The sequence below is a fragment of the Xenopus tropicalis genome, chromosome 8, assembly GCF_000004195.4.
Source record: "Xenopus tropicalis strain Nigerian chromosome 8, UCB_Xtro_10.0, whole genome shotgun sequence".
Classification (NCBI taxonomy): domain Eukaryota; kingdom Metazoa; phylum Chordata; class Amphibia; order Anura; family Pipidae; genus Xenopus; species Xenopus tropicalis.
The window spans coordinates 80355734-80371015 of record NC_030684.2 but is presented as its reverse complement, the minus strand read 5'-3'; the positions used below and the strand labels follow the sequence as shown (position 1 = coordinate 80371015).

Genomic DNA, 15282 nt, shown 5'->3' with positions numbered 1-15282 from the left:
CTGAGACAGTTGAAATAGACGCAGCCGTGCGACAGAGAAATAGTCTTACTCCGTCTCGTAGTCCTCCATTTTTGGGCATCTGTTACACATTAGAATAAAAGTGTTACTCAGACCTACTCAGCAAGTGATATCACTTTACTCAACCTGCTATGGGCTGGATCTTATACACACCATAGATATATTGCTTGTTCTCACCAAGAGAATGGTAACACTCCAAGGCACACATTGATATTTCATTGATTTGTGTGTATACTGCATAAGAAGTCACATTCAGGTGTCCATTTACTAAAGATCATTATAATTGTCTATAATGGGCTATGCATTAATAGTGCACATTTTTTTGCACCAGATTTAAAGCAGCTGTCATATTTGTCATGCAACAGTTGTTTCTTGCAAATTGTGAGTTTTTGGGCATCCATTAAGGCCAATTCCTTTTTTTTTAATATTCTGGTTGATTTTTTGGTGAGATTGCAAAAGAGAACACCAGAGAACACCTTGTATAAATAAATATTGATTTATCACTTAATCACTTAGCCAATTAATTCATATCCGCTATCAATTATTTCCATGTTATGCTTCTTATAATTAGTTAATATGCTTCCTATAATTAGTTAATTCAATATAAGTATTACTTCTCCCCAATTACAGGGACAGTAACACCAAAAAATAAAAGTGTTTTAAAATAATTATAATATTATGTAATGTTGTCCTGCACTGGTACAACTGGTGTGTTTGCTTCAGAAAATCTACTATAGTTTATATAAACAAGCTGCTGTGTAGCCACAGGGGCAGCTATTCAAGCTGGAAAAGGGAGAAAAGGCACAGGTTACACAGCAGATAACAGAAACTGTGTAGTATATAATGGGATTCTTCAGAGCTTATCTGTTATCTACTATGTATCCTGTGCTTGAATGGCTGCCCCATGGCTACACAGCAGCTTATTTATATAAACTATAGTACTGTTTCTCAAGCAAACACACCAGTTTTACCAGGGCAAAAGTACATTATATTTCCATTACTTGAACACACGTTCATTTCTTGATGTAACTGTACCTTTTAATGCATTAGGTTTTTATCAGATTTTATCCCAGTTACCTCAAGCCTCATTCTATAGGCTTCAGTTCAATCAAATCAACTGAGCTTATATGAGAGTTCAAAACCTAAACCTCCCCTAGTATTTCTATTATAGATTTATAGGTCCATTCACAATCTGCAAATCAACTAAACATGTGAAAAGGTGGTGCTTTTTTTGTGTTACGTTTATTCTGATATTTGTATATTTATATGTCTATAAGGAATCACATGAAAATCACTGGAAAGTGCTTTTCATTTAGTTGCATAATGTAAAAGGTCACATTTCAGCCAGGATGGCTGAATAGGGCATGGACATTATAAAAAATGTCTGTAATATAACCACCAGTGGACTGGCCCTTAGAGTAGGAGAGGACAGATTTGAATGATTATTCCAGCTGATCAATACTAAATCTACCTTAACTACTACATCACATACAGGGAGCTCATAAACTGGAAAACCATTAAAACAAAAGACTTATTACATCAACTCAGTGTAGTCAAGAAGTGGACAGGAGCATATTCACCCTTTACAGAGTCTGTGTAAAAACATTTATTTAATTTATTTTAGTGGATCCACTGTATTTGGTGCTGCTTTAGGAACATTTTTATACAGCGGTGGTTTATTTTATTGTGTGTTTAAAAACCTGGCCACACTGAATGCATTTTTGGACATCAAGAGGACTTATAATGCTAATCTGTCATCTCTGCGGAGATACAGTTAGTGCAAAAAAAAATCTAATCTAATCTAATAAACCTTTGTTAGGAAGCTGGGAAAATACCAGTAATAACCTTTACAATCCATTGTACATTCATTATGTCAGTTCTATGCAGACACATCTAAGACACATCTAATTCCAGATTACATAAAGCATGGGAAGATTTATGCACCCTGTTACAATTCATTGCAGAACATCGGAGCCAGGAGCATTTTATCTTACCTGGGCAAGTTTCATCATCATGTGAGCAAAGACATGAAGGAAGCCAACCACAGCATCCCACAAGCGACTGTGTGCCAGGCTTTGCTGGTTTCCAGTGCAGGGACCCTGGGAAAAGCAATGGATACAATTATCAGAATGAAGTCAGAAAGGTAAAAGGAAAAAGATTTTGTTTCCAAGTTTATAAAACAAAGGCAAACTATTTTGGGAAGTGGAAGTATACTTATATGTATGACATTACACTATGTATGTTATAGTGGAAATTGCTGCCAAACTAAACAACTTTCACAAATACATTGCTAGTAGAAACTGATGCAGAAAAATAATGTTACCTGAATGTATTCTGTTAAGCTGTTGAACACTTGTTTTGCCACTGACATGGCTTTGGAGAAATTCCTTTTCCCCTGATCATCAATAATATCCTTTCCGGAATAATACCAATAAAAATCACTAATAGATTCCTGGAATTGGAGGGACAAATGGTCAGAGATATACAGTATACAGTTCATACTGAACAACAGATTTGGCATCAGAAAGTTTTACCTGTAGACGTAGCAGATAGTCTACAGTACAGATGATAATATTAATAGTGGTCGTGTTTCCAGTCTGAGTACGTAAGTAATTCTGGAAATCTGTAAGAAGAGAGTATAAAGACAAATCATTTTGTTTTGTTTGCACTTACAGAATTTTGCTGCATTTCACAGAATCTTGGCATACATATTTTAAGACTATTGTCTCTTAACAATTGGGGCATTTATAATGATTAGATTATATATATATATATGTAAAAAATGCTGATGCACACCAAGATCTTGATAAAGGTCCCGGGTGAGGACCGAAACGTCGATCTAAATAAAATAAGTATCTTTTTTGATGAAATTTTCCTGGTGTGTATCAGTATTTTTTACATATATATATATATATATATATATATATATATATATATAAGAAATATGCATAACTTTCATACCATTATTGTGGCCCTCACAAAGCAGCTGAAGTAAGCGGAAAAGATCTTGGGTGAACTGGTCATCTGCCATCACCTTTTCTCCTAAAAATTTTGAAATATTGAATTGAAGGATAAAAAGGAACATAAACAAAGAAGGAGAGATTGGTATGGCAGAAAGCAAGGAAAGAAGCAGATAAGAAAACAGAGGTTAGCTTGACTGGAAAAATGGTAGATGGGGAAATGAAAGATGAAAAAGGAAAAGTTAATAAAAGAGGGGTTTGATCAGGAAAGCAAAGAACAACAGGGGATATAATGAAAGGAGTGTGTGTGGTTACAGGAGTGGAATAAGCAGAATAACAAAGAAAGAAAATGAGGACGAAACAGTGCAATGCAGAGCAAATTATAGTAATGCAGAAAAAGAAATACAGAGATAGAAACAGGCGTGATAGAGAGAAAAAAGTCAAAAGGACAGATGTAAAAAGAAACAGGGAAAGTGTTGAACAAGGGAAGTAATAATAGAGCAAAGAAAATGAAATACATTGGTAAATAAATGACAGATATAAAAAAGCAAGTCTAAAACAAGATACAAGTAGATAAGATTGAAGCATAGAGCTGTGTTAGTGCCCGCTCTGTGAAGATCAGTGAACAATTAGCTATTTTCTTCTTACACACTACAAACCAGATACAAACCAAATCCATGCAGTTAGGGGCTGCAGGTGGGAAGGAGAGTCGAACCCAAAAAGATTCAAATTTAGTTGGCCTTTTATGCAGATAATCTTGTGTGCAGATAATCTCTTTGCCCATCCTTCTTTCCTGAACTATATGGATCTTAAACATACCAAATATTTAAAGATGTATCTTCCTTTTTATATATATAAATTTTTGTGTGATGTTTCTAAAATATTTTTAGTTGATATATACAGTAGGTCAAATTTGTGTCCTTGTCCTGAAATTTTATTTCAAGTACTTATTACATATTATTATAGTGGTTTCAGAACAAAGAGCATAGAGAACAAGAGAGCATAACATGGCAACTTCCTGTCTGAAGCCTTTAGGACACATCTCTAATTTGACTTAGTAAAACATATAAATTAATCAAAACCAGATCTCATGACACCTCTTTGAAACTATTCAGAGCTACCACTAGTATGCCAATAAGTACAATCATTATATGGTTCATCTTCTGGAATCCCCTTAAAGGAGAAGGAAAGTCATTTTGGCATTTTACTGCCAATAAATTTGCCACATTCTGCCACATTCTGCAGAAAGCTATACCATACCTGAGTAAAGAGCCCTAGAAGCTCCCTCCCTTTGTTTAAGATAGCAGCTGCCATTTTAGCTTCCTAGCTTCCTGCTGCAGCTGTAGAGGCTGGTAGCTCAGATTACAAATTCCTAAGGGGGGGGAGTGAGTTCTATAAATTCTTATGGGAGGGGGAGGGGGAGCAGGAGAAGGGAGAGAGGAGAGAACTGTGCAGACTCTGGCCCCAGGAATGAAGGATTTTAATGAGAGAGATGCCTGATACCAAAGAACATGTTTACAAAAAAGGAGGCAAGAAATCGTGTTTCTTTTGGTAGAGGGCTCAGTGAAGCATTACTGTAAGTGCTATTCATTCCTATGGGAGTTTTAGAAGTGTATTTATCAATGGGTGAAAAAAACGTTCACCATTTGATAAATACACTTCTAAAAACCCAATAGGAATGAAAAGATCGGGGGTGAGTTTTTATGTATTAAACTTTTAAACTTACATTTTGATAAATCTGCCCTTAAATATTTGTTAGTTGGTTCTGGGCTGTGGGAAAGGCAGAATATAACTGACAATGCAATGATTTTTGCAAAGCCACCAGAAATGAGGCACTAACAGTTACTGCTTCGCCTGCATTTTTATTGACTGTTAGTATGTGGTAAGTTTTGAAGGGAGAGATTCATCAAATCCATAATTTTTAGATTAAGCCAAATACCAAATCCTTGGCAAAAGAAACCAAATCTGAACCCTAAATTGCTTAATAAATTTAAGCAAAGTAAAAGATGCATCAACTGTGAACAAAAAATTGTTGTGTTAGTTGTCCAAAGCTTTAAATTCACATGATTAAGGGTTCAGATTCGGTTTGGCTGAACACTCAAGATTCTGCCAAACCTGAATCTTGCAAAAAAAGCACAAGGATTTAGCAAAATCCTGAACTGAATCATGGATTCTGCATATCCCTATTGGAAGGTAACAGGATAAGTTTCATTATCCAGGTTGGTTCATGTGAATTAGTTATGATGGCAATTACTAAGCATCATCCCCATACCATCTCTTAGAGTGTATCCTGATTTATTTCTATACAATGCACTTCATTCCACTACACTCGTATCTATGGCTTAAACAGGCGTTGGTGCAGTATGTAATATCAATGAATGATAATGCTAACACTAATATAAACCTCATGGGGTATATATGTAAGTTTCTACCTTTTTGAAATTGGCAGCAGGCATTTGTTATGAATCATAATACATTACAAATAATGCCATAATAAGGCCTTTGGACATTTTGAGTTGTTCTCTGAATATGTCCACAAATGTCAGTTTTTTTCCAATTTGGCCATTAAGTAAGCATGATATTAGAAACACTGGTGAAAGCTATTATTTAACATAGCTTTACTTACAAAGTGAGAACTATTTCATGTGCCTTCTGACTTAACCCAACTCAATAGCATACCTTACAGTTACTAGACACTGGTGCTGATCAGACATAGTTTAATAACCTGGACTTATAGAGCAACAGAAAGCTCTGAAGCTACTGCCTAAATAGAAGCAGGTTGTAACTGCAGGGCTAAAAAAGACTATAAATACATCGTATGGGCCTGTAGTCAAGTTACTAACCCTTCTGAATGAATTCCTGTAATGGCAGTCAAGACTTTAGGTAGTGATGGGGATGATCAGCCTAGCAAGGGGTATGTGAGATTGCTAAGGTGTTAGCATAAGCATTATGAGAAGTGAGTTTTATTGGAACATTTACCCTGTTCACGGTTGATGACTGGGTACCAAGGAGGTCAGGGAATGAGAGAGAAGCAGGCAGGAAAAGGAGGGGGAGCAACCACATGTCAGGGAACAGGAAGGAAAATGTGATTATTATTATTACAAAGAAATTAATTGGATGACACAAGAATAAATTAACAAGTTTATATTACCCCCAAAACAAAGAGAAAGAAAGAGAACAACCCAACTGCAAATGTATTAATAATTGTCCATGGGGTTCATTTACTAAGGAGCCACTAGTATAATGGATCTGCAGTAAAAACAATGTCATGACATTTTGCTCCCAGCTACTGCACCTTTGCAACCTGACACAACAGTGTATTGCCAGTTTGTGGTGCTGCTGCACTGGCCATTAATGACACTGACAGCTAGGACAGGCTTTGTAGCTGAGTAGAGATCATAGCTACAACCATTCCTGCAATCACCAGCAGTGTCCCAAACAAGTCCATGTAGACTATACTTACATAAGTGGCCAATTAACACCAGGGGTGGCTGCAAATGTGAAGAATACTGGGTGATCAACCATATTTTATAGAGCTGATGTTTTTGTACCTTTGTGGCTTTGTAGCTCATTAATAAATGATCCCTGAATGTTTTAGGAAAAATGTGATACAGGTAAAAGTAGGAAAATGAAAAGGGAATTCAGGCAAATCATAAAATCATTATAGAATCACTATTGCTAGAAACAAAAATGTTTCCATCTAATAAGTAAACTGCCAAGCTTCAAATCTAAAACTATCTATTCATACATTTTTAACTTTTCCAATAGTTGATTTATTATACACACAGTACAGCATTTAATTGAGTCTATGTAGACACCATTTTATGCTTGCATTTTGGTCCGAATTGGTACTAGATACCTGATTCCTTATTTGACTGCAAAAAATAACACTAAACAGTATAAGGTTCTCAAGGTGCACAGGTAGAATTTACTTTACGTTAAGGGTTGCTTCCAGTTACAGAAAACATGGGACCAAACAAGGCTATGAAAAGTTTGTAAAAGAACCAGTAATATAGTCCCTGACTGTAATAACAGTGATTCTCACACAATTACTACTATTATGTACTATAGAATAATAAATTCAGTCATTCATGTTGTGTGGCAACTCACTTGTCCCATCCTCCGTTACCATGCCGAGCCCTTCTGCTTTATTCTGACGTTCAAAAGCATTCAGGTCAAGTACACTGATATGTGGAGGTTCACATAGGTGTGTTAAATGGAAGAAATCACAGAGTACAGAAAGATGGTATTACTTTATGTCTCAACAAAAAATATAACTATGCAATCAGATTACTTCTTTACTTCTCACATTATTATATCTGGAGGTGTCTCCAGACTCTAGAATAAACCACATTTTACATAATATCCTAATTCAAGACTGTCCAACCAGAAGCCCACTGGCAGAAGGTGATGCTCCAAAGGATTTTATTAAGCCCTGTTAGACTTCATTCGCTTGTGCATACACACATCACAAGACCAGTGTATACAATAAATTGTGGTGCGCACAAAGAAATTTTGTATTGCGCACACCAGGTTTTTTTTAAGTAAGCACACGGTTTTTAAAACTGCACACAGTCAAGAAGAAATTAGAGGGAACATTGTTTCTATGCATGACAATCATTTGAATATAATTTAGTCCACAAATGTGTTGTTTTTCAAGTAATCAATTCACTACATAGGAATGCTGGACAACCTCTTACCTGCAGGTTTGCATTAAGGCCTGCACACTCTGGAAAAAGCCCACTTCCCTCTTTTCCTTCAGGTAATCCAACATTTTCTTTGTGGTGATAGAAAAATAATAGGACAAACGTTAGTGTCAGTTTTTTAAAAAAAAGTCAACAATGGTTCAATTTAAAACTAGGACAAGGATATGCTGTTAGCAAAACAGGAATAAAATCGAACTTATACAAAAGCTGAAATGAGATGAAGTCAGATAAATTCATCATTATTCTACTGTATTAAAGACAAAACGAGGACACCTGTATCTGTAGTGACCACCCTGAGACAGCGCAACACCTGCAATATTCCCTTCTATTACTATTACTATTAGAGACTAAGGGGGAGATTTACTAATCCACGAATCCGAATCTCGAAAGGGAAAAATTCGGATTGGAAACGAAAATTTCGGCGTAATTTCGCCATCTTTTCGTCGCCGCCGTGACTTTATCGTATTTTGCGCGACTATTTTGTCGCTGCCGCGATTTTTTCGTATTGAGCGATTGTAAACGGCGGAAAAACCAATGTGATTTTTTCGCGATGGCGACGAAAAAGTTGCGGAAAATATACAGAAAAGTTGCGGCGGCGACTAAAAAGTCGCGGAACATACGGAAAAGTCGTGATGGCGACGAAAAAGTCGCAAAAATAATGATCATTACGAAAAAAACGCCTTCGGACACCTTCAGACCGTTCGTGGATTAGTAAATCTGCCCCTAAGTAAGCAACTAAAATCTGTTGCTGAACTAAATATTCAACCAAGGGTGTATTTTCTTCAATATTTCCAGCATCCTAGAGGTTTGTTACCAAGATTAAACATGCAAATTTAAACATACTGTCTATAATGAGTCATAATGGTATAATTTATGTCCTTCTTCCATGAACTTTAGGATTTCTTTTAAAATCTCATTGCCCAGTTTCTGTCATTTTCATTACATGGGCTGTTATGTTCAAGAAAGACATTAGGCTTGGAGAAATTTGTTTGTAATCACAGGACTAATAAATCCAAAGGGTAATTTATTAGAGAACAAACCTAACGTTTCAGCTGGATCCCCAGCCTTTGCCAATTGTATACAAGCATGGACTGCACTCAGGACAAGCTTTCACATGGATGTTCGAGTGCCAACCTGTATACTGGCTTTGATTCATTTCTATAGACAGATATTGATATAGACACACACAAAAACAAACAAAGGCACAATATATATTTTTTTAATGTTTCAGTTCCCAACAGGAAATCTGGTTCTCTAAGAGTACTCTCATGTCTTTTTTCTACATGGTTTACTTGCTGTAACTCCTGGAGAGCGCTGAAATATCTAATGAAAGTGCGGAGGGACTGTGGAGCCACCTGGGGCTCAATTCCCTCCGGGCTTATAAGTGGTTAAGTTACATCCATTCAGGGAATAACAGCCTCTTCACTCACCCCTCCCCTTTGTCTGCCTGTCAGCTTCCCGCATAGCATCTCACCCCTCCTGCAGTCTTACAGAGCGATATCTCCCTCCCCCCCTTCCTGTTTAAGCACATCTATCTTGTGACCTGTAATTCTGTATTTTCTCTCAGCTATATGATATATTTTTCTTTTCAGGCACTGTTTATTAAAAAAAAATAAAATAAAATATATATATATATGCTCTTATTTCATTTGTCACAGCTAATGACGGGTGATAGTCCTTGGCCATTTAATCTCTGGTGTTGTTTGACGGTTTCCACATGCCCACTGCATTTGCAGTGACTGTCATTCGCTTTAAAACAGCTATAAAGTTCATTAAGATGTTTGGTAAAGTTTGAAATACATGGAAAGGACTATTGTGATGTTTGGATTCGTAATAAAGCTGTGGCCGAACTCCACCCACATAACGGTGTCAATGTGTTTTATTGTGTCAGCTGGGTATATCGGGGAAAGGTTGGAAGGGAGGGAATAAGTCTTCACAGTCTGGCTTTCATTATATCTTGATGGCGTGCAACTATTTTGCTCCAATTGCTTCACTATCTTCAAATCCACAAATGAGTTGAAGCTTCCAATTATTTATCGAAATGAGCTCACAAACAGTATAATAGTATAATAATTTTGGTGGTGTTTTAAATGAAACCAGAATTTGTAAAAAGCCTGACCTATGGACAGTGAGGGTAAATACGAAAAGGATGAATAGGTCATTTAAAAAAACATTTCTTGCATTGCAGGTGTTTTCTAAAAAGCCTTTGTTTTAAATCAAACAAACCATAGCACTGTAAGCCTGTTGTGTGTTTAACCCTATGGTTATCTATCTATTCACTCATAAAAAAAGGAAATGATCCAAAGGTATTATTTTAAATAGAAAAAATGACTCCTAAGAGTATGAAGGCTTATCCCAGATGGAAATATCTCACCTGTTGAACATCACTGTTTCCCCCATTAAGGATGGAGATACCCAGTTTGAGGGTGGAAGAGACCATGGATCCTGGCTCACCTGATGGACAATATTATCTGTTAACAGACCAATATTCACATAGAAACCCTAAAAAATATTTCTAATACAAAGATATTTTTATTGGTTAACATACATGAACAAAGTTTTGTTTTGCTCCTAGCCTCACCTTTACATGCACTAATCATTTGCAGGACCATCTCTGCAGCTCCGCGGTTATGTAGCCTAGATTGCTGATATAACAGTTTCTGCTTTTCCATCTCTTTCTCCTGTTTACGAGAGATTTGTTTAAAAAAATTAAATAAAAGGAAAAGAGAACAGAGTTACAGATGAAAAGTGATACTTTCATGTTAATTTCCCACTTTTTAGTTTTTCTAGCATACTCTGTTTGTCAGCACTGAGTGCAAATACTGCAAATCACAAAATGTTTTTGTGTGAGTGGTGCATGAATCTTTAAGTGAGAATCTTGCATTACAGTTCATAATGTTTTGACATGTGACAGCTAATCGTGTATGGTTGTAAAGAATTGCATTAAAGGAAATGATGATGGGTGTCTGGGTGTTGTATTTTAATTAAATATATTTAGGAAAATGCTAGGTAAGAGAAGAGAACAGATAATGATCCTCGCTACATTAATGGAAGATAGGAGCTGATAATTAGCAGGCAGGAGGGAGAAAGAAAGCAGTGAAATATTGTATTAAACATTAAATAAAATGGATACAATGCAAAAATGTAAATAACTTGTTTGCTGTATCATATCAACCAAGAATTATTTTTAGGACAAAGAAGAATGAATGCAGGAATACTCCAAGATTAATAGATGGCAGGAATAAGGATAAGCTATGTATATGCAACACAGTGGAACTAGAAAAAATAAGGATTAGAATTAGTGAGAAGGCAGTAAGAGAAAAAGAAAGTTCATATAGTAGCCAAATGAAGCAGGGAAATGATGGGAGCTCAGGAATTAGTAGAAAGAAGAGAGAGAGAGGAAGATATTAGAAAAATAACTAATGCGTCTTTGTGGGATGTACATGTACATACTTCAAATGTAAGTTCAACTTCTTCTTCATCTTCAGCAGCTTCCTCTGACTCATCCTCCATGTGGCAACTCTGTGACAAGACAGGGCAGTGAATAGTGTTATTTAAACACAAAATCTACTTCACGCAATGCACAATTCAAAAGTCTTTTTTTAGTAAAGCTTCATCCTTTCTTATATTTACAATGCACAAGTTGCAAAAGAAGAATGATGCATAATACCAACTGGTGCAATACCTTAGATCAGTGCTTTCCTCTGTATTACATGTGATGGGCCAATTACATCTTATACAGCATGTTGGAAGGCAGATAAGATTAAAATAACAATGTCATATAGTAAAGTCTATGGAGCCTCTGAGAAGACTGGGGGTCACAAAAATCCTTTGGAGAGCCACATCCAGCCTGCGGGCCAGCAGTTAGACAGCCCTGTCCTAGATGACTATTTAATAAGCTTTGGAAAGAAGGTATGTATATTCTTTATTCAATCTTATGCACCAGTTAAGATTATGCAAATATTATTAGTCTATGACAATGGGCAAACAAACCTCATTGCTGCAAAATGGTTCTCTAAACTCTAAAAATTGTTTAACATAACAGAAAGGCAGCACATGGTGAGTTTCAAATAGTTTTGATACAGGCATGTAGAACTGATAGAAGGAGGTGATTAAGATTTTTTTTTAAATGAAATCAACTGCAGTAGTCAAAATTAAAGGAGAGAATATAAGATGTTTACAATAGACTGATCATGTTTACATTTCTTACCTTTGCCATGATATCAGCATAGGCCATGTACAAGTAGTCTTCATCTAGCTTGCTGCAGAGAAAAGCAGGGACAACAATAAGCATTAAGTTATAACAAACTAAATCTGATCATGGTATAACTTTCCCTATCCATTCACTCACCTCTTTTCTGTGAGGGCAGTTCTGCTGAAATGCAGAATAAGTTGGTGCAGAGGGTCTGGTTTTTTCTCCTCTTGCTCTTCCTCTTCTTCTTCTGCTTCACTGGATTTCTATAGAATAAGAGGCAACTAAGAGACCACCTCTGATTTTGTGTAATATAATTATCAAATATTAGATTGGAAATCCTAACTTCCTAACTCTCATTAGAGTCAATATAGTGCAAGTACTTGAAATTCTAAAAAAATTATACAAAATGGGGGCTGAGGGCCAGCTGAAAGTCTTTGCTTGTTCCTAAAATACAGGTATCTTCTGTCTGACCCTGCTGGTGCCGACTACAATTCACAACATCTGTCTAGGTATGCTGGTAGTTATAAAACACAACTATTCAGCCCAAGATTGTGAGAAAATGACTCTAAAAATTACTCTAAAATTACTGTACTATATAATGATTGATTGATGGTAGTTTAGTGGTAAGCAGTGCCCGACAATATTATTAATGGATAACAGGTTTCACATATATTATGCAATAAAAAGTTAAAGCATGGCAACAACACTTTATATAGTAGAGGTATGGGATCCCCTATCAGGAAACCCGTTATCCAGAAAGTTTCGAATTACGGAAAGGTCATCTCCCATAGACTCCATTATAAGCAAATCATTTTAATTTTATAAAATGATTTCCTTTTTCTCTGTAATTATAAAACAGTACCTTTTACTTGATCCCAACTAAGATATAAATAATCCTTATTTGAGGCAAAGCAAGCCTATTGGGTTTATTCCATAATTTGGAGATCCAAATTATGGAAACATCCCTTATCCGTAAAACCCCAGGTCCCGAGCTTTCTTGATAATAGGTCCCATACCTGTAGTCATATTGTATTAGAATTTCAAAATAATTTGGTAATGTTGTGCTTTAATTAATCCTTGATGGAATGTTACTCACAGATAAGTCATCAATCATCCTGTCTTCAAAGTCATGAGCTTCACTCATTATCCAGGCTTGTTTGTAACCCTCCAGGAACATGTTACAGGCACGGTGCCTGCAGAAAACATGCACATATAAAAATCCGCTCAAAAGGCCCTTTCAGTGGTGCAGTAGGTGATAGCCCCATACTGCGAGGAAAAGAGCTAATTCTTTGTCTTAGAAATGTTTAAAGTGATACTGACAAATTTCCTATAATTAATGGGAGGATGTTGGTATTACTAGTAATAAAAGATCACCCAGTGGTACATACACCTCATGAGAGAACTAGTCTTAGTGGTCAGGTCATAGTGTCAGTAGGTGTAGATTCAGCTTGGGGTGGGTTAGAGGCACTTTTTTATTTAAAAAAAAAAAAAAAAAAAAAGACTTAAGTCCTTTAAAATTTGCAAGTTCCTATCAATTGAAAGCATTTGTCAGTATCACTTGAATTTATTTAAACATCTCTGAGGATGCTCTAGATGAGGCATTCATTAGGTCACATATATTCACTTTAACTTGAGCCATCTTTATCCGTTAAACACTCTGGAATACTCCTGCCAGAATGGTATAGGTCAGGAGATTGTGCTTATATGAAAGAGAGTGTAATGGCTTTACAAATATTATTATGTACCTGGGAAGATTATACAGTGGGGTCATACGGAAACAGGCCACCACAGCCCGTCGACGCTGTTTAGAAAGAAGCTTATGCCAAACGGCTTTCTTCGATTTGAAGGGGTGCTCAGTCTGGGATAGAGCAGAAAAAAAGTAAGCAAGAGGAAAGCCAAATGTTAGTAGGGTGTGATCATTATAACTCTGTGCATAGCATAGGAATGATAGGAATATATTACACTCCAACTCTAACTCACCAGCTCCAGGTGAAAGAGGACTGCTGAGACTTCCTGCACACGTTTAACAATCTTCTCTGGATTATTGGAGTCTTCAGCTTTCCCAGACATCTTGTTATATAAAGCCATCTGCCAGCGCATAGAGGAGTTATCACACTGCAAAGGAGACAAAAGCAAGGAAGAAGACTGGAGTGAGGGAGAGTTCAGAAGCTGTGAGACAAGAAACGGAGAATAAGGTAGATGACAGAGAGATATTATCAGAATGCAAAAAACAGCAACATACAGAAGCATCAGATAAAATGAAAGAAGAAAAAGTATATTGAAGAATACAAAAATACACCCACTCCACAAATAGCCTACCTTGCCCTGTAGATGAAGGTTATTCTGTAAAAACTCCCTGACTTCTTCATCTGTGTCTTTCTGTAAAAGAAAAAAGACAAAATATTAAAGAAAAATATTGATCTGTAGGTGAGAAAACACAATGGGAGAGGCTCAGATTGCAGCCTTTGGGATAGCCAGGCCTGCAGTAGGGTTGATTGGATGTGTGTCTATTGAAATGCGTGTTTATCACATCAAAATGTTAATACAGGTATGGGATCCCTTATCCGGAAACCCATTATCCAGAAAACTCTGAATTACGGAAAGCCTGTCTCCCATAGACTCCATTTTAATGAAATAATTCAGAATTTTAAAACTGATTTTCTTTTTCTCTGTAGTAATAAAACAGTACCATGTAATTGATCCCAACTAAGATATAATTAATCCTTATTGGATGCAAAACCATCCTATTGTGTTAAATTAATGGTTTATTAACTTTTTAGTAGACTTAAGGTATGGAGATCCAAATTACGGAAAGACCCCTTATCCGGACTACCCTTGGTCCCGAGCATTCTGGATAATGGGTCCTATACTTGTATATACATTTTTTATATAGCATTTTTTAATGCTTGCGCTTTTGAGTTCAAAATACATGATTTCACTGTAGTTTGAACAAGTAACAAATGCTTAAAATGCAGTATATTGCACTGAAAATTATATATATGTGATATTTTAGTCCAGTTGGTTGCATTCTGTTTTACCAAAAGTGGTGCATAAAACTGATATTAAATTTACCAACATAAACCTCAATTCTAACTTTCAATAACTCTCATTTAATTATATTTATATTCATGTACTTTATGTGGCAGAAACATTCTGGGATAAATGAAATTTCTGTAAAACCTGTGGAAATGAAAAGATATATTGATGCCATACGCCACAACATTTACATCTGTTATTATTTTCAGCAGTCTTGTCTGTAGCTGAATAACAATTAAAATGTTTATTTGATCTGATTTAAAACAAATAAATTGGTTATATGAAACTGTCTTCTTCTTCCAACTCATGAATATCTATTTTCTACAGGTTCACTATAAACATGATCGACACATATTGCGATGAAATG

At 36.1% G+C, this 15282-nt stretch overlaps 1 protein-coding gene across 7 annotated transcripts in view; it reads right to left on the bottom strand.

Annotated features, from left to right (window-relative positions):
* Window positions 1-15282, bottom strand: part of ryr1 (ryanodine receptor 1 (skeletal)) — a 114304-nt gene that overhangs the window by 25942 nt on the left and 73080 nt on the right. For 4 of the 7 annotated variants that reach the window (XM_004917106.2, XM_012969015.2, XM_012969016.2 and 1 more), the window contains 16 exons: window positions 14199-14258; window positions 13860-13994; window positions 13625-13737; window positions 12976-13072; window positions 12036-12142; window positions 11895-11946; window positions 11138-11206; window positions 10266-10365; window positions 10059-10138; window positions 7679-7755; window positions 7089-7162; window positions 5958-5975; window positions 2980-3060; window positions 2553-2641; window positions 2342-2470; window positions 2013-2117 (listed from right to left, as the gene is read on the bottom strand). In XM_004917106.2, the coding sequence (XP_004917163.1) occupies window positions 2013-2117; window positions 2342-2470; window positions 2553-2641; window positions 2980-3060; window positions 5958-5975; window positions 7089-7162; window positions 7679-7755; window positions 10059-10138; window positions 10266-10365; window positions 11138-11206; window positions 11895-11946; window positions 12036-12142; window positions 12976-13072; window positions 13625-13737; window positions 13860-13994; window positions 14199-14258 (1386 nt within the window). Of the gene's footprint in view, window positions 1-49; window positions 80-2012; window positions 2118-2341; window positions 2471-2552; window positions 2642-2979; window positions 3061-5957; window positions 5976-7088; window positions 7163-7678; window positions 7756-10058; window positions 10139-10265; window positions 10366-11137; window positions 11207-11894; window positions 11947-12035; window positions 12143-12975; window positions 13073-13624; window positions 13738-13859; window positions 13995-14198; window positions 14259-15282 lie in introns of all 7 variants that reach the window. The other 3 variants (XM_004917103.2, XM_002939248.3, XM_012969018.2) reach the window with 2 other exon arrangements.